This window comes from Gymnoscopelus braueri (assembly GCF_963280865.1).
Source record: "Gymnoscopelus braueri genome assembly, chromosome: 16".
In the NCBI taxonomy this organism is placed as follows: domain Eukaryota; kingdom Metazoa; phylum Chordata; class Actinopteri; order Myctophiformes; family Myctophidae; genus Gymnoscopelus; species Gymnoscopelus braueri.
The window spans coordinates 20,279,979-20,296,660 of NC_137616.1; the positions used below are offsets into that span (position 1 = coordinate 20,279,979).

At 42.2% G+C, this 16,682-nt stretch overlaps 1 protein-coding gene across 1 annotated transcript in view; it reads right to left on the reverse strand.

Moving 5' to 3' along the window:
• nudt14 (nudix (nucleoside diphosphate linked moiety X)-type motif 14) overlaps positions 1-16,682 on the reverse strand; it is a 31,281-nt gene that overhangs the window by 1,720 nt on the left and 12,879 nt on the right. The window contains exons 2-5 of the mRNA XM_080452626.1: positions 14,812-14,855; positions 2,747-2,811; positions 1,876-2,012; positions 1,311-1,507 (exon numbers count right to left, since the gene is read on the reverse strand). Of these exons, the coding sequence (XP_080308752.1) occupies positions 1,311-1,507; positions 1,876-2,012; positions 2,747-2,811; positions 14,812-14,855 (443 nt within the window). The remainder of the gene's footprint in view (positions 1-1,310; positions 1,508-1,875; positions 2,013-2,746; positions 2,812-14,811; positions 14,856-16,682) is intronic.

Here is a 16,682-nt window from a genome sequence, read left to right on the forward strand (position 1 = left end):
TATAGGGGTCATGAGGGTTGAGATGATACCCTTTCCATTTAATGGAAGCGACCCACACATAACAATGGAGTTAGACACCACCAACAAAGCGAGAGGGGATGTGCAAGTCAAATCAAACATACACTTAGGGTGAGTTGTCAGTCAATGCTGTACAGGTGCTGCTACTGCATGTGGGGCACCTTTATCTGCATACCTTCTTTTTTTTTTACTGTAGACTCTACAAGTAGCCTGATCATAATAGGCTGACATTATTTACATAACTTTTCATTTCTCTCTTTCGCTTGGCATGTAGGCTTTTTTCTTTTCTTTTTTGTCTCCTACTGTATATTGCTCCCTGGTGATTTAGGAAGCTTTGTTTAAGTGCAGTTTGGTTTCAGGTCAGTCAGGACAACTCGCATGTTGATACTGTACGTTTATTGATGGTTAAGGCATGGCAATAGGTTTGGTTTTGGCTGATTAGACCTGCTTTTGTGGTTCTCTGCTGCGTATGTGCATAAACTTTTGTCAGGAGTTTGTCATAATGTCCCAACGGTACATACAAGCAGATGTAAGCAGGTGGAGTTGGGGAGGAGGTGGTTGAGTAAGGCAGCAACACTCTTGATGACAAGGAAAATCAGCAGGAGAGCAGCTAGATGGGGCTGAGTATGCCATAGAAATGCTTGACATCAAGGTTTGTGAGTGATTAGTTCTTCTATAAATGCGTGCTAAAGCCAGGTAGAGATTCATGACTGAACTTGTCATCCTCAATTCCCACACCTTGACCACTTCAAACAAGTAAAGATGATGAATATCACTTTAATTTCCTGAAGGTGGAAAAATACACCCTTGAAATGGCCTATATGTGCTGTATATAAAATTGGTACCGACCTTCTTGTGTTCACATTGTGTTCATGAGTGCATTATTCTATTGCATTGTGTGATAATGTACTAATAATGACATAAAGTAGCCCTGCAATCTATGCATCATGGCAGTTTATGACACAATAGGTAGATAATGGATGGGCAATGTGGACAAAATCTATGACAATTACGCTTTCACAAAACATTCACACAATGACATTTTTGATAAATAATCATCAGTATATAAAAACTAAGTTGGCAAATAATAGAACAGACAGATAATTTCAGAAAAGTATGTCTCTTCATACTCATGCTGCCTTTAAAACCAGGAAAAAACAACACTCCAAAATTCCATGTGATATCTAGTCTCATGTCACGACAGAATGTCAGACAGACAGATATACAGACACACTCACACACACACACACACACACAAAAATGTGAACCAACATGCACAGGCTCTGACCCACCTGTAAGAGGTGATCCTCCTCAGTTTGGAAACGGGGACATCGTAGCCGCACTCTTCCAGTATCTCCTGCCTGGCGATCTCCTCCAGGGAGAGGTCGGGCTTGTCCACCAGGCCGGCACACAGCTCGTAGGTCACCCCTGCCGAGGCAGGGGGCTGGGAAGTGGAGCTCTCTGCGGTCTCTGAGGCAGCCTGGCTCTCCTGGGATTAGGGGTGAGACAAATAATCGACGATCAAGAGTTGATCATTTAACAAAATAATCGATAAATAATTTATCCCCATTTTGTGCATGCATGTCATTTTAGGTGAAAAGTTAAAAATAAAATCAAAAACCTTAAAAAATTGTGGAAAGAGGCAATCGCCAAGTTCACGGCGACACTTGTAGATCTGCCATTTTCACTACTGTTGCATGCCACTGCTGTGCAATGAAGTATGGCATAACGCTTAAGTGGTTATGCTATACTATACTTACATTGATTTGTTGATATATACGTAAATATAAATATCGTTTTTTTTTAAACTGCGCTTCTCGATTAACCAAAAAAGTAATTGTAATGTTGCAGCTCTACCTGAGATTCTGGGTCCGCAGCCTCGGATGCTGGGTCAGCAGCCTCGGATGCTGGGGCGGCAGGGGCGCTTTCCTCAGCTTGCTCAGCAGGCTGCGGCGGCTGAGGTTTGGTTCTCTCCCACTCACACATGTATACAGCTGTCGACGGTAGAGGGCACGAGGGAAAAGGGAAAGACAATAGTGTGTGTTTGAAGATAACATTCTTTAATTCTGGTCTGTTATATTTAAGCCTGTGCCGAAACTTCCACCTGGCTACACAGTGTTCATGAGAGGAACTGAGCTAAGAAAAGTTTGGATGTAGCTTTTTAACTGGTGTTTTGGTAAACATTGTTCAACATGGAGTTCCGTTTGGCCACCAGTTGAACCCTTGTTTTGCAGTTCTTCAGACCTATGCTGAGTGACATTCAAACCAGTCTGAAGTTCTTCACTCAACAATCCTACTATAAATGCACAAAATCTCTGCGTACGTATGTGCAAGTCCGTCGCCAGTGTATCTAGAGAACCGCCCAATCGATTAGGTGGTTCTATATACAGTATATGTGACGTGTGTGTGTATATATACATGTTGGCTACTCCCAACAATGGAGTCTAGAGGATGCTTTGTAATAGGGTCCCTTGCAGTCTATTTATGAGTCTGCATTGTTGCTTTCATCCAGTTGAATAAACAGAGAGCAGAGCACTGTGCTGTACTCTTTTTTTTTAGAGACAGGATATTCCAACAACCAGATATAGCTTGGCAAGAATTAGACTTGGATTAAACAAATAAATACAAGAAAGACAGGAGATAAATAAAAAGGATGGTAGAGTGCAGTCTGTGGTGCCGAGGGTTAAAATTAGTGCCGTTCTGGTTGAACATAAAGCAGATGAATTACCTGGGCGGAACTGCTTGACCAGGATGAAACAGTGTGAGGTAGTGTTGAAGATCAGCACCGATACGCTGTGAGAGAGAGAAAAACTGAGATTAAAGTGCGGTCCATACTCCTTCCGACGTCCAAACTTTTATTCGGAAAAGGCAGGTTGATATATATTGTAACTACAAATTAACGTCATTCTGAACTTCCGAGGGGCGGTCCCAGAACGTTTCCTCGGAACCCTTGCACCTCCAGTCTTTTTTCCAGTTAAGGTAGGGTAAGTGATATTTTTTGGTTAAAACAAAAAGTATTTTGTTAAAAGGTTAAAATACTATATTCTGATAGTAATCATTGCTATAGAGTGTTTTTTCAGTAACAGATGTCTCCCTGAGTCTCCAGCTCTTTAATAAACAGAAAATACATTTTTCGGTAGGTGTCAAAATCTCAGCCAATCAGGAGAAAGTACCAATTTTTAAGCTTAATTTGTATAGTGTTCCAGTTCCAATTTTGTCTGCTCATTTCTTAGTGTCATCACTTCCAATTTCACTTGTTTAATCTGTATCCTGATTGAGTTCTCTGTCCTGGTTGGATAAAATTGGAAATGAAACTGAAACTGAAACGAAAATGCATTTTCTGTTTAATAAAGAGGTGGAGAGACAAGGAGACTCCTAATACTGAACAAACACTCTATAGCAATGAGTACTATCAGAATATAGAGCTATTTAACAATTATTTTAACCAACGCAAATCACTTACCCTACCTTTAAGGTTCAAATAATACAGCAGTTTTAAAAACATGGCAGACTAGTAAGCAACACAGCTGCACCAATCAAACTAAAGCGAGTGTGTTAGAGTTCCATAGGTGTGTCCAGAGCCAAGGGCTCTATCCACCTGTTTCCGCGGGAATTTACTGGAGCAAAAATCCTGTGTGGGAAACATCCTGTGGGGGGACCGGAAGTAGGAAATAGCGGCTCAGTGTGTTTACATTTGCCAGCAGAACGTAGCTCGTTCGCAGCTGGCTAACGGGCCTTTTGCATGTAGTTGAAGCGCAAGGAGGCGGGGGGTCGGTGCATGGGGAGAGAGTCAGCGCACTGAAGTCAAGGCACACTACAGACTACTGTGTTGTTGACAGACAACGGATGCACGCTTATTATGAGAAACAACACAAATAAAACATGGCAAAACAGTTGCGTGCATTAGTGCAAGATGAGGGTAAAGGAAACATTCAGTCTAAATGTCCAGTAATTCGCACGCGAAAAGGAAACATTAATGTCCAGTTTGCTAATCCACAACTACTGTGCCAGATAATCACCAAGAGAGTTAAAAAAGAAAAAACGTTTCAGTCATTCAGTCCGACTTCACTGTAGCCTATAGTAGCCTTTTCATAAATTATATTTGTATTAGGCTGTCCTAAGAGTTTATAATATTTAGAGAAATGTAAGGTTTCAAATACAAAAGTATTGGTAGTAGTTGCTGGACATTTAGACTGAATGTTTCATTTATCCTCATCTTGCGCTAATGCACACAACTGTTTTGCCAGGTTTTATTTGTGTTGTTTCTCATAAGCGTGCATCCGTTGTCCGTCAACAACACTATAGTCTGTGCCTTGACTTCAGTGCGCTGACTCTCTCCCCCCCCGCCCCCTGCCCCCTTGCGCTTCAACTACATGCAAAAGGCCCGTTCGTACAGCTACGTTCTGCTGGCAAATGTAAACACACTGAGCCGCTATTTCCTACTTCCCGTCCCCCCGCAGGATGTTTCCCACACAGGATTTTTGCTCCAGTAAATTCCCGCGGAAACAGGTGGATAAGCATGATAGACAGTATATTATACAACAGGTAGTTCCGACCAAGCAATCTGATTGGTTGAAATAGCTATCTAGCCGTGCTTCAAACCAGTATGATAGCACGGGCCTAATCACATTAATAAATCACTCCGCACTGCAGTCCGCACCTGATTAGACCATATATGGCACAGCTGTGCTGTGAAGTCACGCTGTCCCACGGTAGGAAAACAAACAGACGAAAACAAACAGCACGGCGAAAATAGCTGATCTACAAGTTCACAACGCGTTGCCAGGTATCGCACGGCGAAAATAGCCGATCTACAAGTTCACAACGCGTCGCCATCGCGACGCATTGTCAGCTTGTAGATCAGTTATTTTGGCCACGTGACACGGTCGTACGACGGAGCATATAGCCTACTGGAATTAATTCCACTGCGCAAGCATTGCAAGCATAGCTCAGCTGTGTTGATGAGAATAAGACGGGCGGCCATAGCTGAGTGGTTAGTGAGCCCGCCTAGGGAGCCAGAGGCCCTGGTTGCCCCAGGTACGATTCCAGGCCACGCCAGCATATGTGTCGATGAAATGAAATTTGTCCCTGAGCAAGACTCTTAACCCCTAATTGCTCACAGGCCCTCATTGGAAACAAGCCCGCAAGGACTTTCATGAACGTCCTGTTAAAAGGAATTATCCTATCCTAGACGGTGCCTCAAAGCGCTGATACAGGGACTATTTAATGTCTCAGTCAAATAAACTCTTCTCTTTACAGGGAAACGGATAATAGCGAAAAAAAATTAATATTAATTGCCCCACAATATGAATACATTTGGATGTGTTTTGTTGGTAACTGTTGTATAATCGCAATATTACACTCGAGGGTGTGCTTTACCTTACATTATTGGCACTTCAGTGATGCTCGCGGAACTCGGCTTCGCCTCGTTCCTGACCGCATCACTGGCGTGCCAATAATGACGGTAAAGCACACCCTCTCGTGTAATATTGCTTAATTGACACACCTCAAATCGAACACACCCATTATTAAATTGATTAGCTGTAGCTGTGTTGCTTACATCACAGTGTGCTATTACACAGTGATGGCAGCCTGCCATGTTTTTTACCTTGCTGTAGTTTTTCACCTGAAGTGGAAAACAAACTACAAAATCAGCCTAGGGTTTCATGCCCCCATGTCCTGAATTGTACATTGTCGCACAACAGTGTCACGCGCTGAAAATAGCGGATCCACAAGCTCACAACGCCTCACGATGCGACACATTGTGATCTTGTAAATCAGATTTTCTGCATTAAGTTGGTTAACAAAACATCTACTGATGCACAAACTTGGACACATCATCAGTTTCTGCATTACGCATCATTACAAGGTACAAGAAGTTCTCAATTACACAGTTTCCTGGTCTAAAAAAATCTTTTTTTGAAGGCTATTTACACCCCTCAATATAGCATTGGTCTCAGTAGATTAGCTGTGAAGGTGTGTGTTTGTGTGTGTGTGTGTGTGTGTGTTTGTGTGTGTGTAAAATGAGTGTTAGATTAGAACATTGGGAGTCTGTATGCACACACAGCGCTGCAGTGATGACGTCAATGCGGGTCTTGCAGAATGTCTTTTTCACTAAATCTTTCGTCCACGGAAAAAAGAAAGGACATTCTGGAACCCTTTTTCAAATTGGGTCGGCACTTGGTACTTCAGAAAAATCATGATTTTTTATGAGCATTCTAACCGACTTCTGTTTTAGAAATGTATCTTTACAGTCGCTATTACGTCATAATAACTAATCAATATATAAATATACATATATATTAATAAAAAAAGGTCTTGTGGCAACACTTGGCCCATGTCTATAATGCCTTATAAACATACTTATAATGCATTATAATCTGCTTATAACACCATCTTATATTAAAATTGGCTTAAGGGCCGGCAGACCACGGCCACGTCACTCTGACTCAGACATAACCGTAAACAAACCCCATACGACCATATATAGGCTGGACCACGGCCAGTCGGCCACATCACTCTGACTCAGACATAACCATAAACAAACTGTAAACGCCCATATATAGGCATGTCACTATGACTCAGACATAACCAGAAACACCATACGCCCATAAATAGGCATGACATTATGACTCAGACATAACCATAACCATAAACAAACCAGCCCATATATAGGCATATTATGGAGATGGGATATTCTAACATATGGACCATCATCAGTTCATTCACAAATTAATCCATACTCTGAAATGAATCCACACTCTGGTGAAGGTCTGTATGGACTGAAATCTTAAGCCTAATTTATTTTATACTTAGTTGCACGCGGGTGTCAAGCACGATAGCCTATCTACAAGCTCACGACACATTGTGAGCTTGTAGATCTGCTATATTCTGTGTATGACACAGGAGCACAACTCAGTATAAATCAGGCTTTAGATAGAATAAATTACTTTCTTGAAGGTTTGCAGGATTTAGGTTTTTATTTATTGTCTCCGCCGAAGGTGGAGAATATGTTTTCGCTTTGTGTGAGCAAACATTGTTAGCCAAGCTAACATTGGGCAAGCTCCACGTGACACGTGTCAATTTGTTGACACCAATGCCTCTGATTGGCTAGAGGGACGCGTGACGAAATAAAATTCTATAAATAGGTGTGTCACTTCAAAAAGCCCCTACTTTTTGAAGTGAGGTAAAACAGGATCAATCAGACTTGATTGGAACAGTACCTTCAGTAAGTCCAAGTCACCCGTCTGTGCGTGTGTGTTTCCCTCTGAGAACACCTAACATTGGTCAAGCAAAGGCGCAGAAGGCCAAAGCTAAGAAAGCATACTCATCTACAATTGTAACGTAGAAGAGGACTAGAGTTGAAATGATCCCACAACAAAGCCGAACTCTTAATACGTGTCAATATGTTGACATCAATGTCTCTGATTGGCCAGAGGGACGCATGACGAAATACAATCCTATAATAAAAAGGTGTGTCACTTCAAAAAGCCGTTTACGTTTTTGAAGCGAGGTAAGACAGGATCAATCAGTCTTGATTGGAACAGTATCTTCTAGTCCAAATCACCCGTCCGTGCGTGTGTGTGTCCCTTTGAGAACACCTGACATTGGTCAAGCAAAGGCGCAGAAGGCCAAAGCTAAGAAAGCATACTCATCTACAACAGTAACACAGAAGAGGACTAGAGCTGAATTGATCCCACAACAAGACCGAAATCTTAATACGTATTAATATGTTGACACCAATGCCTTTGATTGGCTAGAGGAATGCATGACGAAATACAATTCTATAAATAGGTGTGTCACTTCAAAAAACCGTTTACATTTTTGAAGCGAGGTAAGACAGGATCAATCAGTCTTGATTGGAACAGTATCTTCTAGTCCAAATCACCCGTCCGTGCGTGTGTGTGTCCCTCTGAGAACACCTAACATTGGTCAAACAAAGGCGCAGAAGGCCAAAGCTGATCAAACACACCAATCAACTGCTGAAACTGTTCAAGACAATGAAGATGAAGAAGACAGACAAGTATTTGAACAAACCAGTCAATTATGACGACTCCCATATGATAGATTGCTTCAATGTAAACAGAGCATTGCTTCAATTAAACAGAGCTTAAACAGAGCTTAATCCATTGAAATTATATATAGAAAAGGAGAATACATTTATTGTCTCCGCCGAAGGTGGAGAATATGTTTTCGCTTTGTGTGAGCAAACATTGTTAGCCAAGCTAACATTGGGCAAGCTCCACGTGACACGTGTCAATTTGTTGACACCAATGCCTCTGATTGGCTAGAGGGACGCGTGACAAAATAAAATTCTATAAATAGGTGTGTCACTTCAAAAAGCCCTTACTTTTTGAAGTGAGGTAAAACAGGATCAATCAGACTTGATTGGAACAGTACCTTCAGTAAGTCCAAGTCACCCGTCTGTGCGTGTGTGTTTCCCTCTGAGAACACCTAACATTGGTCAAGCAAAGGCGCAGAAGGCCAAAGCTAAGAAAGCATACTCATCTACAATTGTAACGTAGAAGAGGACTAGAGTTGAAATGATCCTACTGTATCTCATTAGTTATTGCTATGATAATATAATTGCTATAGTCTGCTGGCGGAGACTTGTGCTCCGAGGAGCACATTTTCTAGTTTGTTATTTTATTACATTATCATTTTATCATTTAATGTATACACGCCATTATCAGTTTATCACTGCCATCACTGAGTCATGGGTATAAAGGTGGTTTCGCTGTTGTGTGTGTGTGTGTGTGTCTGTGAGTGATTGTTTTGCTGCCAGTGGCGACTTGAGGCCTGGGTTATGTGTTGGGAAAGTGGAAGCGTCTGAGGCAGCAGGAAACCCTGCCCTGTCTTTCCCATGACGAGAGAGAGAGAGAGTGTGAAGCCCAATTCATATATCGTCACACGACGGTGTTGCACGTCGAAAAATACATTCGCATTCTTGTCCACCATTCACGTCGTGAGCTTGTGGATCTGCCATTTTCGGCAAAAGGATTTGGTGTAGAGGGAAAAAAAGGATCAATAGGTCAATCTTAAAGTGGAATCCAAAGACTAATAACCAGCCTAAGAAAATGAATGCTGTTAAATAGGGTTATGCAGTAGGGTATACTTCTATTTTTAGTCTAGTTAGTTAAACCAGTGGTTCTCAACTCCTGGGGAGTCGGGACCCTGACTACAGGCAATTTCAATCTGTACCAAGTCGTTCACTGTCTTCACTTGGGTGTCCCTGGTGTAACCGCAGTTTCTGATCAGACAGCTAGAATAAAAAAAAACGCGACAGTCTGGGGGTCCCTGTAGGATCGGAGGTTCAAAATGTTTCATGTGACCTTTAGTGAAATTAGTTCAAATTCCCAATCCTACCTTTCCTACAATCTAACTTTCCATTGTTGAAGCAAAAATGTTAGGCAGCCAATAGCACTGGTGCCAAGATATCTACCGTATGTGTGGTCCCTGTTATCAGCTGCATTATACTGTGTGAGAGGAAGAGGTCAGCCCCCAGTCAATTCAGGGGCCTCTTATCTGGGCACAGCCAACTATGGAAACCCCTGTCACTTCTCTATCCTCTTCCTTTCTCCATCACACCTTCATTCACATCCCCCGCTCCTTCATTCACTTCCCCCGCTCCTAGGAAAGGCAGTGTACCCATTGGCGGGTTTTTTTTCTTCTCAATGTCTAAAAACAGCCCTACTCTCCCGTCATATCTATTTTTGTGTAAAAAAAAAGGATGGAAAATTAGACAGTCAACTGGCAATACCGCAGAGGCCTTTCGCATTTCAAGGTTGATATTTTGAAGATATTAAAAGACAAAAACATTTGATTCTTCAAGATTATTTTATAGCCACCCAACAAGCCTGAGTTATACTTTGTGGCACGTGTGGCACGTGTGGCACGCACCGATCTACAAGCACACAATGAGTCGATGCATTGAGAGCTTGTCGATCTGATATTTTTGGAACGCAACACCGGAGCGCAACCAAGTATAAATCAGGCATTGACAAGCATGCATTAAATGAAAAACTCACTAATTTGTGTGACACACAGGTTATAGCGGAGTACAGAAGTCCTAGCACCAGAACGTTTTTTTGATGCAACCTCCAGTACAAACAGAGGTACAGATCCGAGCCAGAAGTGGAGGGGAAACACAGGCCTGGGGCATGGAAGTTTTCCCGTGAGGCAGGTCTGGGCCTTGAACTGTTTGTTCCATGCCATTACTGCTGTGTGCACCGCTTCCCTCCCCAAAAAAAACCTGCGCTAATGTTTAAACCAAGAAGCAGGCTGAACGGGTGCTCGGGACATTTCACGCGCCGTTAAGCTTGGAGTTCTCTCGGCGGGGCTTCCGGGGCCGGACAGCGGGAAAACTGTGCACGGCAGTAGACACACGAGTGAAAACAGAGGAGAGGGTCTTTCCATGCTTCAGTGATCGTGTGTTGTTTGGCTACAGTACAGCGCGCGCTCGTCAAAGAGGGACATTTTGGCTTTGTGGGTTGACAATCTGTTGAGGTGCTTTATTTTTTACTTTTATTCAATATGTATTTCGGAGTCGACTGGACAAGAAGGCAACCCACTATAAATAATTATATAATTGATCAAAAACTGCTCGTCACATTTCATATACAGTATATTTTTGTGACGCTCCATCCAGAGCAATGTAATGTCATTATATTGACTTAGGTGAGCAGATTCCCACCGCCTGTAAATATGTGTATATATTTTTGCAGATGTACAGGATTCATGTGGGTGACCTATTTTGAGATTTTAAGAAAAGGAGAAAGCATAAGCAGGTTCAGTGTATTTCCGAGGGATGCTTTGCCAGGACACGAGTGGTTGATGCACAGAATATCTTCTGCGGGGGACTGAGTCACTGAACCTCTCCCCTCTCCTTAAAGGGTGCGCTCTTGTGCAAAGCAACCCTGCCAATAACCAGGTTTACTCTTTAGCCCACTCCAGTATGGATAAGAATCTACCATTATAGAATTCTATAAAAATCCCATCTCAAAAAGTCTAAATAAAGGTAATAATCACATGTCAAACCATCTTAATGCACCTATGCTGAACTTTTTGAATCAGTCAGTAGGGGCTAACAGTCTACAAAACATTGTTATTGCAGCTGCAGCAATCAGCCACCTTTAGTCAATCAAAGTCAAATACGAAGTCAAAAAGAAGCACAGAAGGTTGACCCACCAAAATTAAATAGCTACCCAACAGTAGCTACCCAACAGAACGGACATGTAACAATGTAGAACATGATTAAATAATGATTCTGCTACTTTTGTCTACCAAAGTGTCAAAAGAAGTGCCTTGATATATGACACGTAACAATGTCATGCCCAGAGGGGATGTAATGTATTAGCATCTAGCGACCTCGGCCTACCCTTAAACCCCCTGGAGGTGAGAGGATGGGAACACGGCACAATTCAACACAGCATGGCTGCTGTCGTGCCACTAAAGACATCCACATATGCTGCTTCCAAATGACTTTACCTTTCAGCTGGCTCCAGGCCACACACACACACAACACTAACAGGTCATAAACACATACCATTATTCCAGTGCTCCAATAAACACTTAGGTGTCAAACTAACAGACATCATAAGAATGGTTAGTGAAGGGACACACATCTCTGAAGAACCTAAACAAACCCGTACTTGAGGATTGGTACAGTTCGTTTCAAACCTGGATATTGTTGCAGCTATTATAAAGAATATTAGATAATTATAAACATTGTGTCAGACAGAAGATAAAGTGATTTTGGTTCAACAACTTTTTTTATTTAAAAGTATTTACTGTGGGAATTATACAGCATATTTCTTGATGTGCCAAATGTCTCGGTTTTCCAGAGAGTGTTACAATATGAAGTTATGAATGTTATTAACAAGCCGGTACCTGTCAACATATCGTTGCTGTCGGGCAGACACCTTGTATCTCCATATTTCAACGTCATGTTTTTAGGTATACTTCGTCATACTACAGTGTCACAAAAGGAGAAAAAAATTGCTCATCTTCAAGCTCACAAAGTGTCACGATGCAATGTGTTGTGAGCTTGTAGATTTGAAAAATGGTGAGAGCGAAAGTGGTTAGGTGTGTCGGTTTTATAAATATTGAACCAATGAAAAGTATTAACAAGAGCTTGTAATAACTACATTGGATCCATTGGAACACAGGTTCCTTTTTCCATTTGCTGAAAAGTAACAGTTTTGGTGTGGACATACCAGGTTTCCACCCGACAGTGACGATACGGCTAGGGGCTAGCGGTCATGGTAGAATTACCTCCTAAGGTGCAGATTTGAATGCACCTCTGGGCTATTTTGTCATGGAAATATGGGACTGAGGTTTATTGCTGCTGTCTCCATGGTACGATCTGTTACAGTAAAATAAATGCCCTCTCTTGGGGGTCCTATAGAGGAAGGAAAGGGCTTGAGACCTACCTAGGGGCATTGTGATAACTTTTGGCTGAATAGGTGGGTATACTGTAGGAAGCTGTTGATTTGACATAATGTGTGATATTTCTGTTTGTTATAGTGGCCCCATCTATAAGCATGCAAGCTTGTAGAGTCAGAGTGGTGGCCATGTTTGCCAAATGTTCACCCATTATGACATGCTCAGAATAGGGACGGTAGGGTTCATGTGGTTAACTCAAGAGTGTAAAGAACAAAAACACACGCATACGATCTTCACTTGCTCAATAAAGTTTTTTAGCAGTTAAATGTTGAAAAGTAGCTAAAAAAAAATGCTGTATTAGCCTACAAAGCACAACAGAAATTGCTTCCATACAGCATTCAAACATTTTTCCATCCATCCATCCATCCATCTTCAACCGCTTATCCGGAGTCGGGTCGCGGGGGCAACAGTTCCAGCAGAGAGCTCCAGACCTTCCTCTCCTGAGCAACATTAGCAACTTCCTCCTGGGGGATCCCGAGGCGTTCCCAGGCCAGTGTGGAGATGTAATCCGCCCATCTGGTCCTTGGTCTGCCCCGGGGTCTCCTCCCAGTGGGACGTGCAGCGAGGACCTCCCTAGGGAGACGCTCGGGAGGCATCCGTACTAGATGCCCGAACCACCTAAGCTGGCTCCTTTCCAAGCGAAGGAGCAGCGACTCTACTCCGAGTCTCTCCCGGGTGACCGAACTTCTCACCCTATCTCTAAGGGAGATGCCAGCCACCCGTCTGAGAAAACTCATTTCGGCCGCTTGTACCCGCGACCTTATTCTTTCGGTCATGACCCACACTTCATGACCATAGGTGAGAGTAGGAACGAAGATTGCTCGGAAGACCGAGAGCTTTGCCTTCTGGCTCAGCTCTCTTTTCGTCACCACAGTGCGGTACAGCGACTGCAATACCGCTCCTGCTGCTCCGATTCTCCGGCTGATCTCCTGCTCCGTCCTCCCCTCACTCGTGAACAAGACCCCGAGATACTTAAACTCCTTCACCTGGGGCAAAGCCTCATTCCCTACCCGGACTGCACAATCCACCGGTTTCCTGCTGAGAACCATGGCCTCAGATTTGGAGATGCTGATTCTTTTTTTTCCAATTAAAGAAAACCGGTATGAGCTGAGGGGAACACTTAATTATGTTCAAAACTACTAGAGCTAGAACAAACATTAAAAAGGAGATGTACATTGGTTATGGCAACAAAAACATGGAATAGTTGTGATAATGACTTAGAAATGTGCAGTTCAATCTATAAATTCAAGAAAATGTTTAAAGATAATATAATAGATAAATATAAATTACATTATATTATTAATAGTATGTGAAACGTCCACGTCTTTGGTATCGATGTTTTGCCATTGTTTCTGTTTTATGTATATTATAAGGTAAAAAGGGTAGGCATTATAAGCTACGGCTTCAGCCTACACCTTTTCGGTCCATGTGTTGTTTTTGTGTTGTGACTAACTCTGTACAGGGCTTAAGACCAAAATAAAACAATATAAACACAAATATATATCACACACACACACACACACACACACACACACACACACACACACGGCATTCATTTATGAAAACAAAAATACTAAATGTGTAGATACAAGGTTTCTGCCCAACAGATAGCAACAATATGGTCTGTGCACTAACCACAACTAACCAGTTGAGCCACCAGGCACCCCACGTTAGCTTTTTTAGAATAACATATATGAAATAAAAATAGTCTCTGTTGTGATTTGTTTTGACAGGACGGCTTTGCATGACGTTACATTGCGCCCCTTACGTGTCGTGGTTCAGGCTTAAAGATTAAAATGCAATTTTTTTATGTTGCCATCGCTATTTTACCTCCAAGGTATGTTTGACTTAAACGCTCCCCACCAGGTGCCATCAATCTTTGAGTAATTGCACACAGCAATTCTCCCCAAAGGATTTCTTTCAAATATATACGAGTTGATGTCACATGATTTAAAACCTTGTGGTAATGAGATCAAGCCTTTATACGTTGTATACCAATACTAATTCGTATTTGAGGTACACCCGTGACATTTTCTTGGTTGTCAAGTGCATCTCAGTTGTCAAAGCATGCAGGGAGAAAACATGAGGTCTTGTCTTATAAAGCTGTCTTATCAAGCCCATGGTAGCGACAATGCTAGATGGGGGCCTAGGTAGAAAAACAATGGCACAGAAAGTGCTCTGCAGTTGTACTACTCATCCTGTGTTGCCTGCTTTATGCACACAGAAACCACCTGAACAGGGTGCTAGCATCAAAATCAGCATCAGCCAATATCTGAGTAAAAAAACAACTGTAATGCAAAATATCTGTGTGTGTGTGTGTGTGTGTGTCTTTGCATAGTTTTTATTTACCTGTCATGGGTTCGCATGAAGTCCCAGGATTTCTTTGTCCCATTCTGTGAATACAAAAAAAAAAGCACAAATGAATAGCTATAATTATTAAGTACACCCTCTGACAGGCTGGGCCTCCTGATTGTTTAGTCAAGTACGGAACAGCACATCAACGTCATCCAAAATTATTAGTGAATTACAGGAAATGCTGTCTGTAAATGCAGGTACAGCTAACCAGTTGCCCAACACCCCAGATTTGCTAAGGCATGTTGCAGATTACCACAAACCTGTGCTGGTCCATACACTCAACTGGTAATTGGCTAAAGGACAAGCCATGGGGTCTACAAAATCTGTATGTTTCATCCAGAAATCTAAAGTCCTACTGGCACTGCCATTTTGCCATCCTGTGTGGGAATAGGCGCTGGTCTCAAATGCCGGCACAAATGCGCTCCAGAACTCTCCCAGCTCCCTACCCTTACCTCAAGTCATTTCCATATTTCTGCCACAGCTGGAGTGGGAATGAAATGAAGGCGCGCACGCCACACAGCATATTCTAGGGTAATCCTTCCAGTAGTTTGTAAGATATCTTGTTTGGGCCCAAAAGTGGTGGATGCATGGACAGACTGACATACTGTAGCCATCCTTAGAGCCCCACCACTGAAAATCATTCTTCTAGAAGTGCGGCGTCTAACTCGATTCTGTTACATTGAACAATTCTGCTTATGCCTGTGTATGTGTACACGAGCAACCCCCAGTATGCCCTTATCCTCTGCTATGTCGCCATAGCCCCCTTACCTTTATTATTAGTTAATAATCACTTGATTGAGCATCTGCCTTTATTATTGGCATTATGTGGATCATGTCTACCCATTTACTCCTTTTTTATTTACTACTTTACTTGAAGCTTAGAAGTATGTCTCTAATCCTATCAGTGTCTGTCTCGTGTTTCCTACTGCTATGACAACTAAATCTCTCACACACACACACACACACACACACACACACACACACACACACACACACACACACACGTTAATTAGAGCATTTTAAGTAAGACAGGCACCATCGAATCACACGCAGAAAAAAACAATAAATCTTCTTGGGAATTCCACTAAAGCATGTCAGCATGGTCAAACAGTTTTGGCATGACCTAGCAGGTCTTGGCCATAAGCAACAATGTTCAATGAGTTAATGGGAAGTGAAGCTTTGTGCATCATTAACTACACCGTAGTGTAAAACAAGAGCATGAAGCCAGGGTTTGTGTGGGACAAGTTATAGTATGACTCAGGTTGTGTTTACTTAACACCCATTCTGTCACATCCCTGAAATTGGCTTGTGATCATTTGCCTCAAAAATGTGGCGGCCACAACGTAGAGGACAATGTGGAGAGCAAACAAATGGCTTACATCAAATTACATTTGGTAGCTTTCCAGGCCAGGACAGTATAAAAACAAAAGAACCCACACATAACAAGGTGTCACTAGAAGACTTGTGCTTTCAAGTATGCAGGACTCCTGACATACTGAATTAAACGAATGCACCTGCTGCGGGATCTCGTTATACATCTCGATTGTTTGTGAAAATTATCTTTTAGACACACAACTTGATCATATCATCAAGGCAGCCTGGAGACTCCCAAATCCTACAAAGTTTCATGAAAATCATCTGTTCTCAAGTTAACTTGCTAACGACACACAAACATTTTAATAATTTATTCATGTCAACATAAAGGACAGCATACAAGGACACAAATATTAAAAGGTACAGTTACATTCACAATATCATGGCATATATCTTTGTGATACAATAAGCATGTCACTCAGTACTCTATGGGTATAAGTAGGATGTCCAATAGGGCATAGCAGTGGCAGCCATTTTCTGGTTCCACTCCA